This window comes from Triticum dicoccoides, chromosome 7A (assembly GCF_002162155.2).
Source record: "Triticum dicoccoides isolate Atlit2015 ecotype Zavitan chromosome 7A, WEW_v2.0, whole genome shotgun sequence".
NCBI classification, from domain to species: Eukaryota; Viridiplantae; Streptophyta; class Magnoliopsida; order Poales; family Poaceae; genus Triticum; species Triticum dicoccoides.
Window position 1 is genome coordinate 55,174,471 of NC_041392.1, and position 24,927 is coordinate 55,199,397.

General features: G+C 46.5%; 1 protein-coding gene across 1 annotated transcript; it reads left to right on the forward strand.

Moving 5' to 3' along the window:
* The first annotated feature begins 14,057 nt into the window (after positions 1–14,057).
* On the forward strand, positions 14,058–16,134 carry LOC119334340 (alpha carbonic anhydrase 7-like). Its single transcript, XM_037606925.1, has 4 exons — positions 14,058–14,656; positions 14,906–15,073; positions 15,562–15,615; positions 15,946–16,134. Exons 1-4 carry the CDS (start codon positions 14,135–14,137, stop codon positions 16,030–16,032), a joined length of 831 nt encoding a protein of 276 aa, XP_037462822.1. The 5' UTR covers positions 14,058–14,134; the 3' UTR covers positions 16,033–16,134.
* Positions 16,135–24,927: the final 8,793 nt, after the last annotated feature.

The following is a 24,927-nucleotide window of genomic DNA, read 5'->3' on the forward strand; positions in this document are numbered from 1 at the left end:
GGGGGGAGCCACCTCCTGGGCTGCTGCCCTTTCTCTCCCCTTAGGCCCAATAAGGCCCATTACTTCCCCGGGGGGTTCCGGTAACCCCTCCGGCACTCCGGTTTTATCCGAAATCACCCGGAACACTTTCGGTGTCCGAATATAGCCGTCCAATATATCAATCTTTATGTCTCGACCATTTCGAGACTCCTCGTCATGTCCGTGATCACATCCGGGACTCCGAACAAACTTCGGTACATCAAAATGCATAAAACTCATAACAACTGTCATCGTAACTTTAAGCGTGCGGACCCTACGGTTCGAGAACAATGTAGACATGACTGAGACACGTCTCCGGTCAATAACCAATAGCGGGACCTGGATGCCCATATTGGCTCCTACATATTCTACGAAGATCTTTATCGGTCAGACCCCATAACAACATATGTTGTTCCCTTTGTCATCGGTATGTTACTTGCCAGAGATTCGATCGTCGGTATCCAATACCTAGTTCAATCTTGTTACCGGCAAGTCTCTTTACTCGTTTCGTAATACATCATCTCACAACTAACATATTAGTTGTAATGCTTGCAAGGCTTATGTGATGTGCATTACCGAGAGGGCCCAGAGATACCTCTCCGACAATCGGAGTGACAAATCCTAATCTCGAAATACGCCAACCCAACATGCACCTTTGGAGACACCTGTAATGCTCCTTTATAATCACCCAGTTACGTTGTGACGTTTGGTAGCACCCAAAGTGTTCCTCCGGCAAACGGGAGTTGCATAATCTTATAGTCATAGGAACATGTATAAGTCATGAAGAAAGCAATAGCAACATACTAAACGATCGGGTGCTAAGCTAATGAATGGGTCATGTCAATCAGATCATTCAACTAATTATGTGATCTCGTTAATCAAATAACAACTCTTTGTTCATGGTTAGGAAACATAACCATCTTTGATTAACGAGCTAGTCAAGTAGAGGCATACTAGTGACACTCTGTTTGTCTATGTATTCACACATGTATTATGTTTCCGGTTAATACAATTCTAGCATGAATAATAAACATTTATCATGAAATAAGGAAATAAATAATAACTTTATTATTGCCTCTAGGGCATATTTCCTTCACGAGGCTTCGCTCCGTTCCAAGTTGGAGGCGGAACAGGCGGCACGCGAGCAGGTGGCTCATGACCGCGAGGCTCTGGCTTCGGGTCCAGAGTGGTCGCAGCGCTCGGAGAGGGTTGGTGTGCCCGGATCCGGCCCGCAGGGCTCTAGATCTGGCCATTCTCTCTCTCCGGTGCTGGACCCGTGGGAGGCGGCGGTGGCCTCTGGCGGTGGTGTTTCTTCGTCTTCTGCCTCCCTTCCTGCTCCGGGAGTGGGCCGCGGTCCATCTGCTCCGTCGCGCCCTCCTCCTCCTCCTCGCTCGGTTGGGGTTGGTGCTGGTGCTCGTCCGCCGCCTTGGTCCTTCGCGGGGCCGGCGCGTCGGCCGCCCGGTCCGGCCTCTGGGGCGCCCCCTTTCTCGGGGATGGGGGATGGGATCCTTCCTCCTCCTCCGTCGCTTCTGCAATCCCGCCCATCCTCTACTTCCCATAACAACCACTCGGCGCTCACCTGCTTCGCTTGTCACAGGTCTGGCCATTTCCAGTCTCGCTGCACCAACCCTCCTTTTTGCCTGATCTGTCGCTCTGATGGTCACCTCATGGTCAACTGCATGGCTAGGCAGAAACCTCCCGCGGTCATCCAGTTCGGCTCGGGCCTCCCCGGTTGCGCCTTTTTCGCCTTCGACGGTGACCTGCCTGTCCGGGAGGTGGCACCTGCTCTGTCTAATGTTGTGATTGTTAAGGTCAAGGATCAAAAGATTTCGCCCCAAATTCTTCTGGAAGGGCTTCGCATTTGGGATGAGGCTGGATGGGACTAGCAAGTTGTGCAGATATCTGAATTTGAGTTCTCTGTGGTGTTTCCCTCCAAAGAATGTTTGCGGATGATTGCCTGATGCACTAGCTTCACCTTGCCCCACAATCAATTGGTGGTTTCTGTTAAAGCGGCTTCTTGCAGTGGTACGGCAGTTGGTCCTCTCTCTCAAGTCTGGGTTTTGATTGACGATTTGCCTGCTGGTCTCCGTTCGTCTGCTTTTCTCATGTCTTTCGGGGTTCTGATTGGGATGCCCATCGAGGTGGATGAAGACTCTCTGAACAAGGTTGGCCCTGCTAGGATGAAGGTTTCGTGTGTGGATCCTGAACGGGTTCATGGCTTGATTGATATCTTCCCTTCTCCCAATGGTATTAAGCTTCGGGCGCGGGTGGAGGGGGCGGCTGCTTTTCAGACTCCACCCCCCTCCTCCCCCTTCTAACCCTTCGGACAAGCATGATAAGGAGGGGGACAGATCTCTGGGTGGCCCTAATCAGAGCCATGGGTCTAACCTCCGCTTCACCCAATCTGAATGGGATGGTTTGGCAGATTCTGAACGTGAGTTGTTTCAATCCCAAGCTCCCTCTGGTGTTGCTCCTCGTGATGATTCGGTGATCCCGTCTGCTGCTCCCAATGTCCCTGCTGCTGGTGCTGATATGTCGAAGTTCCCGCCCTGCTTTGCTACCCCCGTTTCTGGTGCTTGCTCCAATCTTCCTGTCCGCCCGCTCTCCCCCACTCGATCGGGAATTGAAGATGTTCCGACCTCCCCGGCTCGCGATGTGGTGGAATCCCAGTCCCTTCGGAAGAAGAAATCCTCAGTGCGCAAATTCTCGGCTAAGAGCCGGAACTCGTCGGGCTCGAAGCACTCCATGACGGGGGTTTGTCGGCGTCTTGATCAAGATTTGGGATCTATGTCCCGTTCGGGTCCCCATGTTGGCTCTCCTGCTGCGCGGTCGCCTGCGATTCGATCCCCTGTGTCCACGGCTCGCAAAGGAAGGCGGGTGGCGAATTAAGGTGTTTCTGTCCTGGAGCGGGCTGAAAAGCGGGCTGCGGCGAAGGATCTCCCTCCCCTAGGTAGATCTCCCGTTCCCTCTGTTGTTGCTTCTCCGGTTCGGTTGGTTCTACCTTCTCTTTCGGATGATCATCTTTTAAATATTATGTCGGATGTGGGGGTGGTGGTTGATTCGTCTATTGGTTCTCCTAGTTCTCTTCTTGCTATTATTCGGGCTAACGAGATGGCTCAGGCTGCCATTGCCAAAGCCAAAGTGGCCGTTGCCTCTCAGGTAGGGGCTTCTAGTAGTGGTCCGGTCGTGGACGCAGGCGCTGGTAGTGGCCAGCCCCAATCCAACTTGTCTAAAAGGGGCACTAATAAGCGTGCTAAACCCTGCGTGGCCCCTTGCAGGTCAAGCCTTCGAATCAAGAATCTTTCTTATAAATGAGGGCGTTATTCTGGAATATTAGGGGGTTCGGTGCTAGGGGGCGCCGTGACCAACTTAAAGATCTGGTTCGTTCTAACTCTATTGACTTTGTGGGGCTGGTAGAAACCTTCAAGGAATCCTTCTCCCCTAATGACTTTCTGCTATTGTGGGCATGGACAGATTTAATTGGAACTTTTTACCTGCTTCGGGGCACTCTTGCGGGATCTTGATAGGCTCCAATAAAGATATTTTTGTTTTTTTTTTGCTTTTGATCATGGGATCTTTTGGGCCAGTGTTGTTCTCTCTCAGAAAGCTCAGAATACTCTTTGTGAGTTTATCGTCGTCTATGGGCCTGCGGACCATTCCTTGTCGCCTTTATTTCTTAATGAACTTTCGTTGAAGATCGATGCTTGTAATTTACCGATGGTTATTGGGGGAGACTTTAACCTTGTGCGGTGCCCTAATGACAAAAGTAATGATAACTTCTCCTGGCCGCTGGCTAATGCCTTTAACGACTTCATTAGTGCCAATGCTATTCGTGAGCTGCCTCGGGGGGAGCTCGTTGTACCTGGTCCAATCATCGGTCAATCCCTATTAGATCAGTGCTTGACAGAGTCTTCCTTTGTCCCAGGTGGGATTCCTTGTTCCTAGGGCCTCTCTTTACGCCAAATGCATTATCGTTTCCGATCATACCCCCTTAATTCTTGACGATGGTTCCATTAGCCTCAGGCCTCCGGCTAGATTTCAATTTGACGCCTCCTGGTTGGCGGTGGATGGCTTTGTCGATATGGTTGCGGCGAAGATCTCCCTTTCTCTATCATCCAATGCTCGCTCCTTTGGGCCTTTGGATGATTGGCATTCGTGTTCCTATAACCTGCGTAAATTCCTCAGAGGTTGGTCTCGTAATCGTGTGGCGGAGGATCGTCGCACCAAATCTTTCCTCGAAGACCAGATCTTGTCGCTGGATCGCGCGGCTGATTCTATTGGGCTCTCTGACGATGGTTGGGCGGTTCTTTATAATCTGGAGGCAGCTTTAATACAGTTACACCATCAGACTGAGATTTATTGGCGTCAACGGGGTACTCTAAACTGGACTCTAAAAGGCGATTCCCCTGCGGCGTATTTCTTTGCGATCGCGAACGGCAGGCGTAGATGATGTGGTATTAATAGCCTGCTCATTAATGGTGTGCGATCTTCGGAGCAGTCTGTTATTATGGCTCATGTGGTGGATTTCTTCTCTTCGTTGTTGGGGGCTAAACCTCCATCGGGCTTCTCCATTTCTCCCTCCCTTTGGAACTTAGGTCTTAAAATCTCACCCGAGGAGAATGCCTCTTTGATGATCCCTCTTTCTGATCAGGAAATTTGGGATGTTGTTAACACTGCCAATCCTAATGCTGCTTCTGGGCCAGACGGCTTCTCTATTCCTTTCTTTCGGAAATTCTGGCCCCAGTTGAAACAGCTGGTTTGTAATGTTATCCAGGGATTCTGTCTTGGTACTGTCGATATCTCCTGCCTGAACTATGCAGTGATAACCCTGATCCCCAAGGTTAAGGGTGCTGATGTTATTTCCCAATTCCGACCTATTGCTTTGATTAACAACTTCGCCAAATTCCCGGCTAAAGGCTTTGCGAATCGTTTGTCACCGGTTGTGTTGGGGAACGTTGCAGAAAACAAAAATTTTCCTACGGTTTCACCAAGATCCATCTATGAGTTCATCTAGCAACGAGTGATTGGATTTCATCTACATACCTTTGTAGATCATGCACGGAAGCGTTCAAAGAACGGGGATGAGGAAGTCGTACACAACGTGATCCAAATCACCGGAGATCCTAGCGCCGAACGGACGGCACCTCCGCGTTCAACAAACGTACGGTCAGCGTGACGTCTCCTCCTTCTTGATTCATCAAGGGGTAAGAAGAGGTTGATGAAGATCCAGCAGCACGACGGTGTGGTGGTGGATGCAGGGCGTCACAGTAGCAGGGCTTCGCCGTATACTACGCGAGAGAGAGGTGCAGCAGGGGTGAGGGAGGCGCCAAAGGCTCAAGGGTGCGGCTTCCCCCTCCCTCCCCCTCATATATATAGGCTCCCCTAGGGGGGCGCCGGCCCTAGGAGATGAGATCTCCTAGGGGGGCGGCGGCCAGGGCTGGAGTGGCCCCCAAGGCAAGGTGGGGCGCCCCCCCACCACTAGGGTTTCAACCCTAGGCGCATGGCGTGGGCCTAGGGGGGCGCACCAGCCCACTATGGGCTGGTTCCCCTCCCCACTTTGGCCCATGGGGCCCTCCGGGATGGGTGGCCCCACCCGATGGACCCCAGGGACCCTTTCGGTGGTCCCGGTACAATACCGGTGACCCCGAAACTTGTCCCGATGGCCGAAACAACACTTCCTATATATAATTCTTTTCCTCCGGACTATTCCGAAACTCCTCGTGACGTCCGGGATCTCATCCGGGACACCGAACAACATTCGGGTTACTGCATATACATATCTTCACAACCCTAGCGTCACCGAACCTTAAGTGTGTAGACCCTACGGGTTCGGGAGACATGCAGACATGACCGAGACGACTCTTCGGTCAATAACCAACAATGGGATCTTGATACCCATGTTGGCTCCCGCATGCTCCTCGATGATCTCATCGGATGAACCACGATGTCGAGGATTCAAGCAACCCCGTATACAATTCCCTTTGTCGATCGGTATGTTACTTGCCCGAGATTCGATCGTCGGTATCCCAATACCTCGTTCAATCTCGTTACCGGCAAGTCACTTTACTCGTACCGTAATGCATGATCCCGTGACCAGACACTTGGTCACTTTGAGCTCATAATGATGATGCATTACCGAGTGGGCCCAGTGATACCTCTCCGTCATACGGAGTGACAAATCCCAGTCTTGATCCGTGTCAACCCAACAGACACTTTCAGAGATACCCGTAGCATACCTTTATAGTCACCCAGTTACGTTGACGTTTGGTACACCCAAAGCACTCCTACGGTATCCGGGAGTTACACGATCTCATGGTCTAAGGAAAAGATACTTGACATTAGAAAAACTCTAGCAAACGAACTATACGATCTTGTGCTATGTTTAGGATTGGGTCTTGTCCATCACATCATTCTCCTAATGATGTGATCTCGTTATCAATGACATCCAATGTCCATAGTCAGGAAACCATGACTATCTATTGATCAACGAGCTAGTCAACTAGAGGCTTACTAGGGACATGTTGGTGTCTATTATTCACACATGTATTACGATTTCCGGATAACACAATTATAGCATGAATAAAGACAATTATCATGAACAAGGAAATATAATAATAATGCTTTTATTATTGCCTCTAGGGCATATTTCCAACAGGTTGCTCATAGAGTTATTAGTCCTTATCAATCTGCTTTCATCAAAGGGCGTTTCATCCTTGATGGTATCCTATCCCTTCATGAGGTTGTTCACGATCTTCACGCTCGGAGAGCTAAAGCGGTTATCCTTAAGCTAGACTTTGAGAAAGCCTATGACTCCATTAGCTGGCCCTTCCTCAAGCAGGTCCTTCTTGCTAAAGGTTTCGATGGTGCTTATGTTCATCGTATCATGCAGTTGGTCTCGGGTGGCCATACTGCCGTTTCGGTTAATGGTTTTGTTAGCATTTCTTTGCCAATGGTAGGGGCCTTCGCCAAGGGGATCCTGCTTCCCCTGTTCATTTTAATTTTGTGGCTGACGCCTTCTCGTGCATGCTTTCCAGGGCGGCCCGTTGTGGGCACATTGCTCCTGTGGTCTCTCATTTACTTCCGGAGGGTGTTTCCCACTTGCAATATGCGGATGATACAATTATCTTGGTGGAGCTGGATGACACCTGCATTGCCAATCTTAAATTCATCCTGTTGTGTTTCGAAGCTGTTTCGGGTCTTAAGATTAATTTCACTAAAAGTGAGGTCCTGGTGACGGGTGTGGATGAGGCGGAAGCCTTGCGGGTTGCCAAGCTTCTGAACTGTTCTTTGGGTTCCTTTCCCTTTAAATATCTAGGCCTTCCTATCTCTCCTGGCGTTCTCCATGCTAAAGATTTTGCTCCGGCGGTCGCTAAAGTGGGGAACAGGATGCTCCCTTGGAGAGGCAGATATAATACCAATGCTGGCAAAGTTGCTCTAATTAACTCCTGCTTATCCTCTCTCCCCATGTTTCTTATGGTCTTCTATCTTCTTACGGATGGCGTGCATGCTGGCTTCGACAAACATAGGGGAGCCTTCTACTGGAATTCCGCGGATAACAAACGGAAATATAGGCTGGTCAAGTGGCAGCATATGTGTAAGCCTAAAAACCATGGGGGTTAGGTACTATTAATACTCGGGTGATGAACATTTGTTTGCTTATCAAGTGGTGGTGGAAAATTTTAACTAGTGGGGCAGACTCGCTTTGGTTCTCGATTTTTAAGGCTAAATACTTCCCACATTCCAACCCGCTGTTTGCCACCGCGAGGCGCGGCTCTCAATTGTGGAAATCCCTTGTCAAAGTCAGACCTATTTTCCTGGAACATGTTAAATTTAATGTTGGTAATGGGATGGCAGTCCGCTTTTGGTTGGACTGGTGGTCGGGGGATGCCCCCCTCGCTGAGAGTTTTCCGGTTTTGTTCTCTTACTGTCCTAATCCGGGTATCTCCATCGCGGAGGTGGCGGCTAATAACTGCGATCTGGCCTTTCGTCGGGCCCTGTCTCCTGAAGAGTTGGAAGATTGGCAAAGTCTCTCTGCCCTCTTCCCCGTGCTCTCGGAGTCGGCCGATTCTGTAGTCTGGCCTCATTCGGCCTCAGGTAGATTTACGGTCAAGTCGCTTTATTCTAGACTTATTGGTGGTACTCCTTCGACCAGATTCTCTTGTGTTTGGAAGTCCAAAGTTCCTCCTAAGATTAAAATTTTCCTTTGGCAAGCCTTTCGTGGTCGCCTGCCGGCTGCTGACCAGATTAAAAAGCGCAATGGGCTTGGCTCGGATTTCTGTCATCTATGTGGGGCCTTGGAGAACTCTGATCACATCTTTTTCAATTGCGTGCTGGCCAAGCTGGTTTGGTGCTGTGTCAGATCTTGGCTTCAGGTCTCTTGGAACCCCTCCTCTTTCTCCGATATTCGAACCCTAGCCAAAGCTTTGGTTGGGGTCACCAAGAGGGTGTTTTGGGTTGGCCTGGGTGCCTTATGTTGGGCTCTGTGGACCATTAGGAACAAATTTACTATTGAGCATATCTTCCCATCTAAGCCTGCTGACGTTCTTTTTAAATCATGTATATTATTGCAGCAGTGGAGATCATTGACTAACGAGGTTGATCGGGATGCCCTGGACCTGCTCATCGACAAAATCCGGGCTTCGGCATCTCACATCTCCGGACGGGATCCTGTCGTCTAATCCTGGTGGTGCTGTTTGCGGAGTTTAGGTCTCACTCCTTTCCGGCCTGCGCGCCGTGTATGGCAGTTGCCTGTATCCATCCTTGCTTGGCTACTCTTATATACTTTTCGTTCCGTGCAGTGTATGCGTTCTCCTCGTTAACTGGTCTCTTTCCTGTTTGGTCTCGTGACGCTGCCATGTGGCTTTATTTATAAAGTAGGGCTCTGGCCTTTTCTCTAAAAAAACAACATGCATGAGAAATATGTAGTCACCTTAAACTTCGTTATTCTCACAACAAACTCGCGAATGATTATGCCAGTCTTTGTTCCACTAATCTTGAACTCCCTTTTATACCTTCGGACCTACGTGTGCCACTTTTACATCTTTTTTTTTTTCATTTTTCGCGGTCAACGAGGACAGCCGTTCATGTCAGGTTAAAAGAAAAGCCGAATACAACCTTTCTTTTTCCAACCAGGCGAACCCCTTTCCACTGCCAGTGTTTGCTGTGGAAGCTCTTACTATGGAGGAAAACCTGCTAACACTACATCTAACATACACTACTCGATCCCGGCCTAACTATTGCCGTTCGAGCAGGTATCTAGTGGCTCTTGTTAACTATGCCGTCCTAGTATTATATCTTGTTACTAACTCGTACTACTTGAGTGTGGTTGCCGACTTGATAGGACCGATGGTGTAAAGGAGGGTGACTGCGAACCATGCATGCATGCATGCGACCCACGTGGTGCATGTTGGCATTCACAACATTTCCATATGCGTACATCAGTACACTCGCTGACCCAAACACGACATATCAAATCCTTTTTTGCCCGCTAGAAATCTTCTTCTCTGCAGGCCGCAGCTACAGTGAGCAACTAGTTGCTCGTCGAAAATGAAATCTTCTATTTTTTGTGGAACTGCTGGATCGGTTGGACGCGCGGGTAACAGGAAGGGGTTTGAGACGTTTCCACTCATTTTGTTTGTGCTACGAAACAGAACAGCGTTCCAATTTGGCAAATTGTCCGTCCAGTTTTGCATACAGACGAACAGAGAAAATGACCGGCCATGCCTTTGCCATTTTGTGCAACGGAATGGGACGACGCCGGCCAAGTTTACTTTTCTTGTGCTTTATGCGTCAGTACCAGACCTTGACACAGCAGAAAGGGGGGCATGGACCCTGGTCGTCGTCCGCGGTTATTTCTTAATAACATGCTTAACGGGTTTGGTGTATTTGATTTGAGACTACCATTGCCATATACGCACTAATCGCCGTGCAAGATAATGGTTTATGGGGTTCTCGGTGTCGTACGATTTCTCCCGAAAGCTATATAGAAGTCACAGTTGAGCGGCATGCGCCCGGGTGAGCGGCATGCCTGGCTGAGTATACAGAGGTGGGCTTAGTCCCGGCCGTCCACGCAACGTGCAGGAGTGCTTAGGGTGATTGGCCCATGACCCCCTTCGCGCTCAGGATTTAGACGGGCGTGTTGAACTCTCTGGAGAGCCTACGTAGGACTCAGGGCCGGGCCCACAGTGGTGCCAAAGGTGCGGCCCGCACAGGGTCCAAAATTCTAAGGGGCCTCAAATTTTTTATATAGTTATAGTAACAGTAAACATAACTGGGCCGAGCGGCGAGCGACTAGGCCCATTGAGCGAGAGCGAGGCCATCGAGCGGACGGAGCGTTGGGACTCCTCCAGATCGCTACGAGGAGATCAGGCGACGAGGCAGCACTCAGAGGAAAAAAAGGCGACGAGGGCATCGCTAATTAGCTACGTTATCTAAAAAATACTAGATCGCTGCCATAAAAAAACATTAGATCGCTACAGCCTGCAGAATCGGATCACTGGAGCCCTCGACGGCTGGACGCTTGGAGCCCTTGACGTCGTCACGTCGACACCTCCTCCCGTCTCCTCCCTCGGTAGCTCTCGCTCGGTCCCTGGTCCTTACTCCTTAGACCGATCCAATTTCGGATTCAGGCCGACTTAAGCGACAGGCCACTTCTGCGGTGCCGCCAATGACTTCCTTGACTCCTTTCTTAAATTTCAGACTCGTTGACGTCATCTCATCAAATTGATCGGTCACTGACGCTACTACGCTAGCCTTCAGGTGCTAAGCGAGTCATTCTTTTTGGTTAACTTCGGTTCCTACTCCTAAATCCTAATTCTTAATTTTCTAATGATTTATTGACAAGGATCGTTACTTCATTAGAGATTGGTTCTTACCTTCCCGGTTAAAGATCACATGACCGAAAATTAGGTGAGTTAGACGGTTCGTCTAATTCCCAAGCATTGACACATGATGTCCAATTGATATATGCTACGTATAAATTCAATTTTATTTTATTCATCTTCTTTATCTTGTGTTTCAATAATACAGATTTGAGTCATCATGGGGAAACATCAGTCGGGTGCCTATAAGCGCAAGAAAAAAGCAGAAGAAGAAAATTTAATTACTAAATCTTATAAAGGTGGTATGGACAGATTTGTTATTGTTAAAAAAAAGGCACCGCAAGTGTCATCTGGTAATCAGTCTATGGATCCTTCTACCCTTGCACTTGCAATTGTTCCTTACAATGATTCTAGAGATAGTCATACAGAGACAGTTAATATGGATGTAGGCGAAGATAATATTGATGTTAACTTGAATAGTTCACCTCATGAGGATGTTGATGATTCTTTTCGGTCTGATATATTTGATCCAAGAAACCGGGATTCTCTTAATTCTAAAGATATTGATATCTTAGCATAGAAGGGTCCAAAAACAGACAAGTCAGTTAAAGGTCCCAAAGATAGATATCATAAAAGGTTTACTTCAGTATTCTATACTAGAATCCTATCAAATGGAGAGTATTGTGATAGAGTGAAGTGTTGGAGAAGATTGATTACGAGGATATCATTGAAGATTTCATATCAAAGAATACTAAAAGAATGATGTTTTTCAATTGTTATGTAAGACATTATATTATATATATTATGAAAAAATTTCTGCTTGATATATATTAATATATACATTATAATTGCTTGTTAAGTTATTTTTTAGTCAGATAGGGCCCCATTTTTTAGTTTGGCACAGGGCCCTGGATTTTGTCCGCCCGGCCTTGGTAGGACTACGGCATGTCGATTATCCAAGGCCGGACATTACCCAGAAAAGTGTGTCCTGACAGAGGTAATCGAGCGTATCGGGTAATGTAGTGCATCCTTGCAAGGAAGTAATCTATTCGAATAGCCGCGTCCATGATAACAGGATGACTTGGAGTTGTAACCCGACCTCTTAAAACGAAAACCGGATACTTGTTAAAACACACCCAGATAAAAGACAGATGGCCTCGGTGATCGCTTTCTCTCAAGGAGACGATGAGGAGAGGATCTCTGGGCTGGATTATTGCTATATGTTGATATACAAAGATACCATTTAAACTCCTCTCTTCCACTGCTGCGAGATGATGGCTACCAGAAGATGTAGTCTTCGATAGGATGAGTTTCTCTCCCTTATTCTGGCATTTCTATAGTTTAGTCCATAGATACTACCCCATTCCTTTGATACCGATGCATATTTAATGTAGATCTGATGTAAGTCTTGGAAGTATTTTGGATGAGTACTCACGGTTGCTTTTCTTCCTTTTTCATTCGACCCGGTTGCTACAATAGCTAGTAGCACCGCGGATGCAGGTTACCCCGATGATGGTTACTATGTGGAGACCAGTGAGCAAGAGTAGTCCGATGGTCGTTCTTTTGCTCAGCCTTCTTAAGGCAAAACTTGTCTAACGATGTTTGTACTTAGATATTATTTACTTTGATGACTGATGTATTATGTTCCCTTGTCGCCCTGCCTTGTAATATAAAGTTATATGTTTAAATTTGTGTCGTAGAGTTGTGTTGTGATATTGACGTGAGTCATCTTCCGTGATCATGCATGACGCATGTATAATTAATGCATGATTATAAATGAGGGTGTAATATACTGCATTTAAAAAGGGTCACGAAACCATTTGGAAGCATGCATGCATGCGCCTCAGTTGCGGCATTCACAACATTTCCATATGCGTACATCATCACACTTGCTCACCAACAACCGAAAATCCCTTTTGAAGGCCGAGGTCCAATGAGGCCAGTTTTTGAAAATTTCTGAATTCATTAAAATTTATATTTTTACAGACAACAACAACAACAACAACAACAACGACAACAACAACAAAGTCTTTAGTCCCAAATAAGTTGGGGTAGGCTAGAGGTGAAACCCATAATATCTCGCGACCGACTCATAGCTCTGGCATATGGATAGCTAGTTTCCACGCATCCCTGTCCATAACCAAAATTGAAATTTTTACATTTTTAAAAAATTCTTTAAAAAATATAGATATGTGTGGAGGCATAATGTACAAGTGTGTAAATTTTCAGGACGAAATACATTAAAACGAGGGCTGTGCAAAATAGACAAATCTGGGACTTTTTAACACATGAAACTACTCATCCTCCCAGGACATGAATTTGTCTATTTTATACAGATCGTATTTTAAGGTATTTCATCCTGAAATTTCACACACATGCACATAACATTCTTATTTACTTGTACACATTTTTTCAGATTTTTTGAAAAATGAAAAGTATGAATTTTGATATATTTTTTAAATGCCCCCCATGGAGACCGAGAGCCAAAATGCCTCACTCACCAACTACGCCATATTAAAGCCAGTTTACCCTATAAATCTTCTGCAGGCGACAGCTACAGTGGAGCAACTAATTGTTCTCCGAAAATGAAAGCTTGTGTTTCCATGAAATTGCTGGATTCTATTTGACGTGTGTGCACGTCTGAACGAGAAACCTCGTGGATAACGGGGGGTTTGAAAAGTTTCCAGAATTTTGCCTGTGCTTCTAGAATCTGTCAATATGTATGGGTCTGAACAAAAAACACTCACTGTACGTAGGAGGATCGGTTCTCAAAGATGTTACGCGATCGATGATGGAAAATGGCATGGATCCAACAAAATAGCGTTCCAATTTGGCAAATTGTCCGTCCAGTTTTGTTTTGTTTGCATTGAAACGAAGGGAGAAAATGACCGGCGGCCGTGCCGCTTCCCACCAAACCCCGACTTTTTGAGAGCGAGCGATCCCTATCTATCCCACACGGACCGGCCGGACCATACATGATCCCTTCTCGTGTAACGGAATGGGACGACGCCGGCGAAGTTTACTTTCGTTGTGTTGTGTGCGTCAGTACTATAAGCCGTCGCAAGTTGACACGAAGGCTTGAAACGTTCCAACCTAACTCACGCGGTCGTGTCAGACGGCCATGACCAATGACATTCTCTCTGGTTCTCCACTGTAATTTATACCCCACCAGCTCTGTCCCCGGTTCAACACACACAAGAGGAACTCGATCACCAGCTCCACGAGAAGAGGAGCCGGCCGACACCCGACCCAGCACCAACGCACGCCGGGCACACCAAGACCAGGAGAGAGACAACATGCGTCCATCACGGGGTCTTCACCTCGCCGTGCTTCTGCTCCTCTTCTCGGCCTCCGTCCTCCTCCCGGCAGCCAGAGCCCAGGAGGAGACCGACGAGGAGGAGGAGTTCAGCTACTTGCTGGACGCAGAGAACGGGCCGGCGCACTGGGGCGACATCAAGGAGGAGTGGTCTACGTGCGGAAAGGGCAACATGCAGTCGCCCATCGACCTCGCCAGCCCACGCGTCTCCCTCGTGCGCGGCCTCGGCTACCTCAACCACTCCTACGTCCCAGCAAACGCCACCATCATCAACCGCGGCCACGACATCATGCTCAAGTTCGAGGGCGACGCCGGGAGCGTCTCCATCGCCGGCACACCCTACTTCCTCCGGCAGCTGCACTGGCACTCCCCCACCGAGCACAGCGTCAATGGCCGCAGATACGACATGGAGCTCCACATGTTCCACGAGAGCGCCCAGGGCAAGGCTGCCGTCATCGGTGTTTTCTATGAGGTCGGCGCCCACGACGCCTTCCTGCACAAGGTGCCTCTCTTTTCTTTCTTGCATCCTGTCTTTAGTTAACCAACCAACGAAGCAGGCTTAGTTAAGCTTGATGATTAACTAAAGCCAACATGGCAACATGGTATGGTGTAATGCTTAATTAACGGCAACATGGGACTTATGCCTTAATTAACGGCAACATGCAAAGCTGCATGATGCAACTAATTGCATGATGCAAGCTATAATTTGCACGCCATGCATGGGGCTAACCCTTATGTTGTACGAACGCAGATGGAGCCTTATCTGGAGATGATAGCGGATCGCAAGGACAGGGAGGAGAAGATGGGCATGATGGATCCCAGGGACGCTAGAGGCAAGGCCAGCGTGTACTACCGCTATCTGGGCTCCCTCACCACCCCACCCTGCACAGAAGGGGTCATCTGGACCATCATCAAGAGGGTACGTTCCGTTTAATACATTCACCGTCACACATCACCTTGCATCAAACACACTACTTCCTCTGTCCCATAATATAAAACGTTTTTAACGTAACGGAGGGAGTACCAAATAACAACTATCAGTAAAATATTGCATTTCTAGACCATCACATGACACACAACTTGCAACTGTCAAATAAAAGAATTTTGTGGAACTTAGCAGTTGGCAGGGAGCTGCCAGTTCGATCTATGTAAATATCCTTTGATTTGTTATGCACAAGGAATCTTCCCACCGGTTTCGTCTTTCCATCACTTTTGATTGATGGGAATTTAGATGTGTGCACAAGTCCTATTATACGTCATGCATTGAGTGGTTGGGTGAATAATAATGAAATTGATATATATATATATATATATATATATATATATATATATATTTATATATTTATATATATATATATATTATGTTACTGAAACTTTATAGTTTTCCCTATCTGGTTGAATTTGCAGGTCCGCAGTGTGTCGAGGCACCAGCTGGAGCTTCTCCGGGAGGCCGTTCACGACGTAAGTTTTCTTTTTCCACTTCCGTTTCTCTAATCGTTTTCAAGAAAATAATGTCTTGCTATTCTCCTGGTGCACTCAACTCTTGTCCTATGCATAGCTTTGATCTTATATAACTTTACTATTTGATGGTATGTATTTAGTGTGCGTGTGTTAGTGTTGGCTGTGTGCATTCTATCTATGCAGAGGTCAGGTGTGCTCATTATGTTTCTATTCTCTTGATGCTTCATTTTGGCTCAAATAAAATCACCCTTTATCGAAAAATTCAACTCTTGTCCTTCAGCACTTTCCAGAATTTTTTTTGGACTGATTTTCCTTTAACCCTACATGCAGGACATGGAGAAGAATGCGAGGCCGCGTCAGGAGGTGAACAGCAGAGATATCAGCATGTTTCGTCCTTTTGAGCAGAATAGACATTGATTACTAGTGTTGATCCTCTGCCTAATTAGATTGGTGCTTCAGCTATTTTTTTGTGTACATGGTTATATGGTTTTTGTACGTAGTAGTTCTTTCCGTCCACTTTGATGCCTTGTATATGGTTACTGAATAATAAAGGAACATGACCAGTTCATGTCCATGCATATCTTGATGTTGACATACTGGGATCTACCAGATCATCGACATGATTATTGATGGCTATTCCATAACTTATCTGTTGGGAATCGTAGCAGAAATTTAAAATTTTCTACGCATCACCAAGATCAATCTATGGAGTAATCTAGCAACGAGGAGAAGGAGAGTGCATCTACATACCCTTGTAGATCGCTAAGCGGAAGTGTTGTAAGAACGCGGATGAAGGAGTCGTACTCGCAGCGATTCAGATCACGGTTGATTCCGATCTAAGCGCCGAACAACGGCGCCTCCGTGTTCAACACACGTGCAGCCCGGTGACGTCTCCCACGCCTTGATCCAGCAAGGGGAGAAGGAGAGGTTGGGGAAGACTCCGTCCAGCAGCAGCACGACGGCGTGGTGGTGGTGGAGGAGCGCGGAACTCCAGCAGGGCTTCGCCAAGCACTACGAGAGGCGATGAGGGAGAGAGGTAGGGCTGCGCCAAGAGGAAGATGATCTCGTGTATGTTGCAGCCTCAAATACGTCAAGTATATATAGGGGAAGGGGAGGGGTTGCGCCCCCATCTAGGGTTCCCTCCCTAGGGGTGGCAGCAGCCCCAAAACCCATCTAGGGTTGCGGCCAAGGGGGAGAGAGAGGAGGCGCACCAAGGGTGGGCCTTAAGGCCCATCTGCCCTAGGGTTTGCCCCCCTCCCCTCTAGTAGGCGCCTTGGGCCTTGGTGGGAGGCGCCCCAGCCCACCTAGGGGCTGGCCCCTTCCCACTATTGGCCCATGTAGGCCTCCGGGGCTGGTGGCCCCTCCCGGTGGACCCCCGGACCCCTCCGGTGGTTCCGGTACACTACCGGTGATGCCTGGAACACTTCCGGTGGCCAAAACCATACTTCATATATATTAATCTTTACCTCCGGACCATTCCGGAACTCCTCGTGACGTCTGGGATCTCATCCGGGACTCCGAACAACATTCGGTAACCGCGTACACACTTTCCCTATAACCCTAGCGTCATCGAACCTTAATTGTATAGACCCTACGGGTTCGGGAGTCATGCAGACATGGCCGAGACATCTCTCCGGTCAATAACCAACAGCGGGATCTGGATACCCATGTTGGCTCCCACATGCTCCATGATGATCTCATCGGATGAACCACGATGTCAAGGATTTAATCAATCCCGTATACAATTCCCTTTGTCTAGCGGTATAGTACTTGCCCGAGATTTGATCGTCGGTATCCCGATACCTTGTTCAATCTCGTTACCGGCAAGTCTCTTTACTCGTTCCGTAACACATCATCCCGTGATCAACTCCTTGGTCACATTGTGCACATTATGATGATGTCCTACCGAGTGGGCCCAGAGATACCTTTCCGTTTACACGGAGTGACAAATCCTAGTCTCGATTCGTGCCAACCCAACAGACACTTTCGGAGATACCTGTAGTGTACCTTTATAGCCACCCAATTACGTTGTGACATTTGGCACACCCAAAGCACTCCTACGGTATCCGGGAGTTGCACAATCTCATGGTCTAAGGAAATGATACTTGACATTAGAAAAGCTTTAGCATACGAACTACACGATCTTGTGCTAGGCTTAGGATTGGGTCTTGTCCATCACATCATTCTCCTAATGATGTGATCCTGTTATCAACTACATCCAATGTCCATGGTCAGGAAACGTAACCATCTTATTGATCAACGAGCTAGTCAACTAGAGGCTTACTAGGGACATGGTATTGTCTATGTATCCACACATGTATCTGAGTTTCCTATCAATACAATTCTAGCATGGATAATAAAAGGTTATCATGAACAATGAAATATAATATAATCATAACTAATTTATTATTGCCTCTAGGGCATATCTCCAACAGTCTCCCACTTGCACTAGAGTCAATAATCTTGTTCACATCGCCATGTGATTAACACTCACAGGTCACATCGCCATGTGACCAACATCCAAAGAGTTTACTAGACTCAATAATCTAGTTCACATCACTATGTGATTAACACTCAATGAGTTCTGGGTTTGATCATGTTATGCTTGTGAGAGAGGTTGTAGTCAACGGGTCTTGCCATATTCAGATCCCTATGTATTTCGCAAAACTTTATGTCATATCGTAGATGCTGCTACCACGTTCCACTTGGAGCTATTCCAAATTGTTGCTCCATTATACGTATCCGGTATCTCTACTCAGAGCTATCCGGATAGGTGTTAAGCTTGCATCGACGTAACTCTTTACGTCGAACTCTTTATCACCTCCATAACCGAGAAACATTTCCTTATTCCTCTAAGGATAATTTTGACCGCTATCTGTGATCCAGTCCTAGATCACCTTTGTACCCTCTTGCCAGACATATGGCAAGGCACACATCAGGTGCGGTACTCAGCATGGCATACCATATAGGGCCTATGACAAGAGCATAGGGGACGACCTTCGTCCTTCCTCTTTCTTCTGCCATGGTCAATCTTTGAGTCTTACTCAACTTCACACCTTACAACTCAGGTAAGAACCCCTTCTTTGACTGATCTATTTTGAACTCCTTCAAAAACATGTCAAGGTGTGCGTTCTTTGAAAGTATCATCAGGCGTCTTGATCTATCTCTATAGATCTTGATGCCCAATATGTAAGCAGCTTTATCCAGGTCTTCCTTTGAAAACACTCTTCAAACAACCGTTTATGCTTTCCAGAAATTCTACATTATTTCGGATCTACAATATGTCATCCACATATACTTATCAGAAATGTTGTAGTGCTCCCACTCACTTTCTTGTAAATACAAGTTTCTAGCAAACATAGTATAAAACCTAAAAGCTTTCATCACTCCATCAAAACATATATTCCGATTCCGAGATGCTTGCTCTAGTCCATAGAAGGATTGCTGGAGCCTGAAGGGTAACGTAGTAATTTCAAAAAAATTCCTATGCACACGCAAGATCATGATGATGCATAGCAACGAGAGAGGAGAGTATGATCTACGTACCCTTGTAGATCGCAACGGAAGCGTTGACACAACGTAGAGGAAGTAGTCGTACGTCTTCCCAATCCGACCGATCCAAGCACCGTTACTACGGCACCTCCGAGTTCTTAGCACACGTACAGCTCGATGACGCTCCCCGGGCTCCGATCCAGCAAAGCTTCGGGGATGAGTTCCGTCAGCACGACGGCGTGGTGACGATGATGATGTTCTACCGACGCAGGGCTTCGCCTAAGCACTACAACGATATGACCGAGGTGGAATATGGTGGCAGGGGGCACCGCACACGGCTAAGGAACGATCACGAGGATCAACTTGTGTGTTCTAGGGTGCCCCTCTGCCTCCGTATATAAAGGATCCAAGGAAGGGGGTGCGGCCGGCTAGAGGAGGGCGCAGGAGGAGTCCTACTCCTACCGGGAGTAGGACTCCTCTCCCCGTTCCTTGTCCAACTAGGAGAGGTGGAGGGAGAGAAGGAAAGGGGGGCGCCGCCCCTCCCTCCTTGTCCAATTCGGACTAGGGGGAGAGGGGGCGCGCGGCCTGCCCTGGCAGCCCCTTCCTCTTCTCCACATTAGGCCCATAAGGCCCATTAACCCCCCGGGGGGTTCCGGTAACCCCCCGGTGCTCCGGTTTTATCCGAAACTTCCCCGGAACGCTTCCGGTGTCCGAATATAGTCATCCAATATATCAATCTTTATGTCTCGACCATTTTGAGACTCCTCGTCATGTCCGTGATCACATCCGGGACTCCGAACAAACTTCGGTACATCAACATGCATAAAACTCATAACAAATGTCATCGTAACTTTAAGCGTGCGGACCCTACAGTTCGAGAACAATGTAGACATGACCGAGACACGTCTCCGGTCAATAACCAATAGCGGGACCTGGATGCCCATATTGGCTCCTACATATTCTACGAAGATCTTTATCGGTCAGACCTCATAACAACATACGTTGTTCTCTTTGTCATCGGTATGTTACTTGCCCGAGATTCGATCGTCGATATCCAATACCTAGTTCAATCTCGTTACCGGCAAGTCTCTTTACTCGTTCCGTAGTACATCATCTCACAACTAACATATTAGTTGTAATGCTTGCAAGGCTTATGTGATGTGCATTACCGAGAGGGCCCAGAGATACCTCTCCGACAATCGGAGTGACAAATCCTAATCTCGACATACGCCAACCCAACATGTAACTTTGGAGACACCTGTAGAGCTCCTTTATAATCACCCAGTTACGTTGTGACGTTTGGTAGCACACAAAGTGTTCCTCCGGCAAACGGGAGTTGCATAATCTCATAGTTATAGGAACATGTATAAGTCATGAAGAAAGCAATAGCAACATACTAAACGATCGGGTGCTAAGCTAATGGAATGGGTCATGTCAATCAGATCATTCATCTAATGATGTGATCCTGTTAATCAAATAACAACTCTTTGTCCATGGTTAGGAAACATAACCATCTTTGATTAACGAGCTAGTCAAGTAGAGGCATACTAGTGACACTCTGTTTGTCTATGTATTCACACATGTATTATGTTTCCGGTTAATACAATTCTAGCATGAATAATAAACATTTATCATGAAATAAGGAAATAAATAATAACTTTATTATTGCCTCTAGGGCATATTTCCTTCAGAGCCAGCATACCTTTTAGCATCCTTAGGATTGACAAAACCTTTTATTGTATCACATACAACTTTTCTTATGAAAACTTGGTAAGAAAACTTGTTTTGACATCCATTTGTAAGATTTCATAATCGAAAAATACAGCTAGTGCTAACGTGATTCCGACGGACTTAAGCATCGCTACGGGTGAGAAATTCTCATCGTAGTCAACTCCTTGAACTTGTGAAAAGACTCTTTCCCACAAGTCGAGCTTCATAGACGGTAACATTACTGCCCACGTCCGTCTTCTTCTTAAAGATCCATTTATCTCAATGGCTTGCCGATCATCGGGCCACTCCACCAAAGTCCATACTTTGTTCTGATATATGGATCCTATCTCGGATTTCATGGCTTCTAACCATTTGTCGGAATACGGGCCCACCATCGCTTCTCCATAGCTCGTAGGTTCATTGTTGTCTAACAACATGATATCTAAGATAGGATTACCATACCACTTAGGAGTAGTACATATCCTTGTCGACCTACGAGGTTCGATAGCAACTTGATCCGAAGCTTCATGATCACTATCATTAACCTCCTATTCAATAGACGTGGGCACCACAGAAAACATCTTTCTGTGTTGCATCACTCTCTGGTTGAAGTAAAGGTTCGACAACCTCATCAAGTTCTACTTCCTCCCACTCAATTCTTTCGAGAGAAACTCCTTCTCGAGAAAGGACCCGTTCTTAGAGACAAACAATTTGCCCTTGGATCTGAGATAGAAGGTATACCCTACTGTCACCTTTGGGTATCCTATGAAGATGTGTTTGTCCGCTTTGGGTTCGAGCTTCTCTGGCTGAAGCCTTAAGCATCGCAACCCCCAAACATTAAGAAATGACAACTTTGGTTTCTTGCCAAACCAATGTTCATATGACGTCATCTCAATGGACTTAGATGGTGTCCTATCTAAAGTGAATGCAGCTGTCTCTAATGCATAACCTCAAAATGAAAACGGTAGATTGGTAAGAGACATCATAGATCGCACCATATCTCATAGGGTTCGATTACGACGTCCGGACACACCATTACCTTGTGGTGTTCCAGGTGGCTTCAACTGTGAAACAATTCCACAATGTCTTAAGTGATTGCCAAACTTATAACTCAGAAAATCCCCTTTTGATCAGATCGTAGGAACATGATCTTATTGTTATGATGATTCTTAACTTCACTCTGAAATCGCTTGAACTTTTCAAACGTTTCAGACTTGTGCTTCATTAAGTAGATATACCTATATCTACCCAAATCGTCAGTCAAGATGAGAAAATAGCGATATCCACCGCACGCTTCAATTCTCATTGGATCACACGCATCAGTATGCATGATTTCCAACAAGTCACTTGCCTGTTTCATTGTACCTGAAAACGGGGTCTTAGTCATCCTGCCCTTGAGGCATGGCTCGCATGTGTCATGCGATTCAAAATCAAGTGACTCCAAACATCCATCGACATGGAGTTTCTTCATGCATCTTACGCCAATATGACCTAAGCGGTAGCGCCACAAGAAAGTGGTACTATCATTATTAACTCTACATCTTTTGGCGTGAACATGTGTATTACCACGACCAAGATTCAATGAACCATTCACATAGGGTGCATGACCATGAAAGGTATTATTCATGTAAACAGAATAACCATTATTCTCTAACTTAAATGAATAAACGTATTGCAATGAACATGATCTAATCATATTCATGCTCAACGTAGACACCTGATAACATTTATTTAGGTTCAATACTAATCCCGAAGGCAGATGGAGCGTGAGATGGTGATCTCATCAACTTTGGAAACACTTCCAACACCCATCGTCACCTCGCCCTTAGCCAGTCCCCGTTTAGTCCGTAGCTTTTGCTTCAAGTCACCAATAATAGCAACTGAACCGGTATCCAATACCCAGGTGCTACCAAGAGTACTAGTGAGGTACACATTAATAACACGTATATACTTCGTTGAAGTTGTCAGCCTTCTTATCTACCATGCATTTTGGGTAATTCCGCTACCAGTGACAGTTCCCCTTACAATAGAAGCACGTAGTCTCAGGTTTGGGTTCAACCTTGGGTTCCTTCACTGGAGCGGCAACTGGTTTGCCATCCATGAAGTTTCCCTTCTAGCCCTTGCCCTTCTTGAAACCAGTGGTCTTGTTAGACCATCAACACCTGATGCTCCTTCTTGATTTCTACCTTTTGCGGTTTTAAGCACCGCGAACAGCTCCGGGATCAACTCCATCCCTTGCATGTCATAGTTCATCACAAAGATCTAGTAGCTTAGTGATAGTGGCTAGAGAACTCTATCAATCACTATCTTATCTGGAAGTTTAACTCCCACTTGATTTAAGTGATTGTAGCACCCAGACATTCTGAGCACATGCTCACTAGCTGAGCTATTCTCCCCCATCTTGTTGGCAAAAGAACTTGTCAGAGGTCTCACACCTCTCAACACGGGCATGAGCCTGAAATCCCAATTTCAGCTCTTGGAACATCTCATATGTTCTATGGCGTTCAAAACGTCATTGGATTCCCGATTCTAAGCCGTAAAGTATGGTGCACTAAACTATCATGTAGTCATCAGGATGTGTCTATCAGGTGTTCACAACATCCACATACGACATTGTAGGGGTTTGCACATCGAGCGGTGCATCAAAGACGTAAGCCTTCTGTGTAGTAGTGAGGACACTCCTCGGACTACGGACCTAGTCCACATCATTGCTTACAATATCTTTCAACTTAATCTTTCTCTAGGAACGTATTGAAACAGGGAGCTACAACATGAGCTATCTTTCTACAACATATTTGCGAAGAAAATTTAGACTATGTTCATGATAATTGAGTTCAGCTAATCAAATTATTTAATGAACTCCCACTCAGATAGACATCCCTCTAGTCATCTAAGTGAAACATGATCCGAATCGACTAGGCCGTGTCCGATCATCACGTGAGACGGACCAGTCATCAACGGTGAACATCTCATGTTGATCGTATCTTCTATACGACTCATGTTCGACCTTTCGGTCTTCCGTGTTCCGAGGCCATGTCTGTACAAGCTAGGCTCGTCAAGTCAACCTAAGTGTTTCGCATGTCTCCCGAGGCCATGTCTGTACATGCTAGGCTCGTCAACACCCGTTGTATTCGAATGTTAGAATCTATCACACCCGATCATCACGTGGTGCTTCGAAATGACGAACCTTCCCAACGGTGCACAGTTAGGGGGAACACTTTTCTTGAAATTTTAGTGAGGGATCATCTTACTTAAGCTACCGTCGTTCTAAGCAAATAAGATGTAAAACATGATAAACATCACATGCAATCAAATAGTGACATGATATGGCCAATATCATTTTGCTCCTTTTGATCTCCATCTTCGGGGCTCCATGATCATCGTTGTCACCGGCATGACACCATGATCTCCATCATCATGATCTCCATCATCGTGTCTTCTTGAAGTTGTCTCGTCATCTATTACTTCTACTACTATGGCTAACGCTTTAGCAATAAAGTAAAGTAATTACATGACGTTTAAGTTGACACGCAGGTCATAAATAAATTAAGACAACTCCTATGGCTCCTACCGGTTGTCATACTCATCGACATGCAAGTCGTGATTCCTATTACAAGAACATGATCAATCTCATACATCATATATATCATTCATCACATCCTTTTGGCCATATCACATCACAAGCAATATGCTGCAAAAACAAGTTAGACGTCCTCTAATTGTTGTTGCAAGTTTTTACGTGGCTGCTATAGGTTTCTAGCAAGAACGTTTCTTACCTACGCCAAAACCACAACGTGATATGCCAATTTCTATTTACCCTTCATAAGGACCCTTTTCATCGAATCCGATCCGACTAAAGTGAGAGAGACAGACACCCGCAAGCCACCTTATGCAACTAGTGCATGTCAGTCGGTGGAACCAGTCTCACGTAAGAGTACGTGTAAGGTCGGTCCGGGCCGCTTCATCCCAAGATGCCGCCGAATCAAGATAAGACTAGTAACGGAAAGTAAATTGACAATATCGACGCCCACAACTGCTTTGTGTTCTACTCGTGCATAGAAACTACGCATAGACCTAGCCCATGATGCCACTGTTGGGGATCGTAGCAGA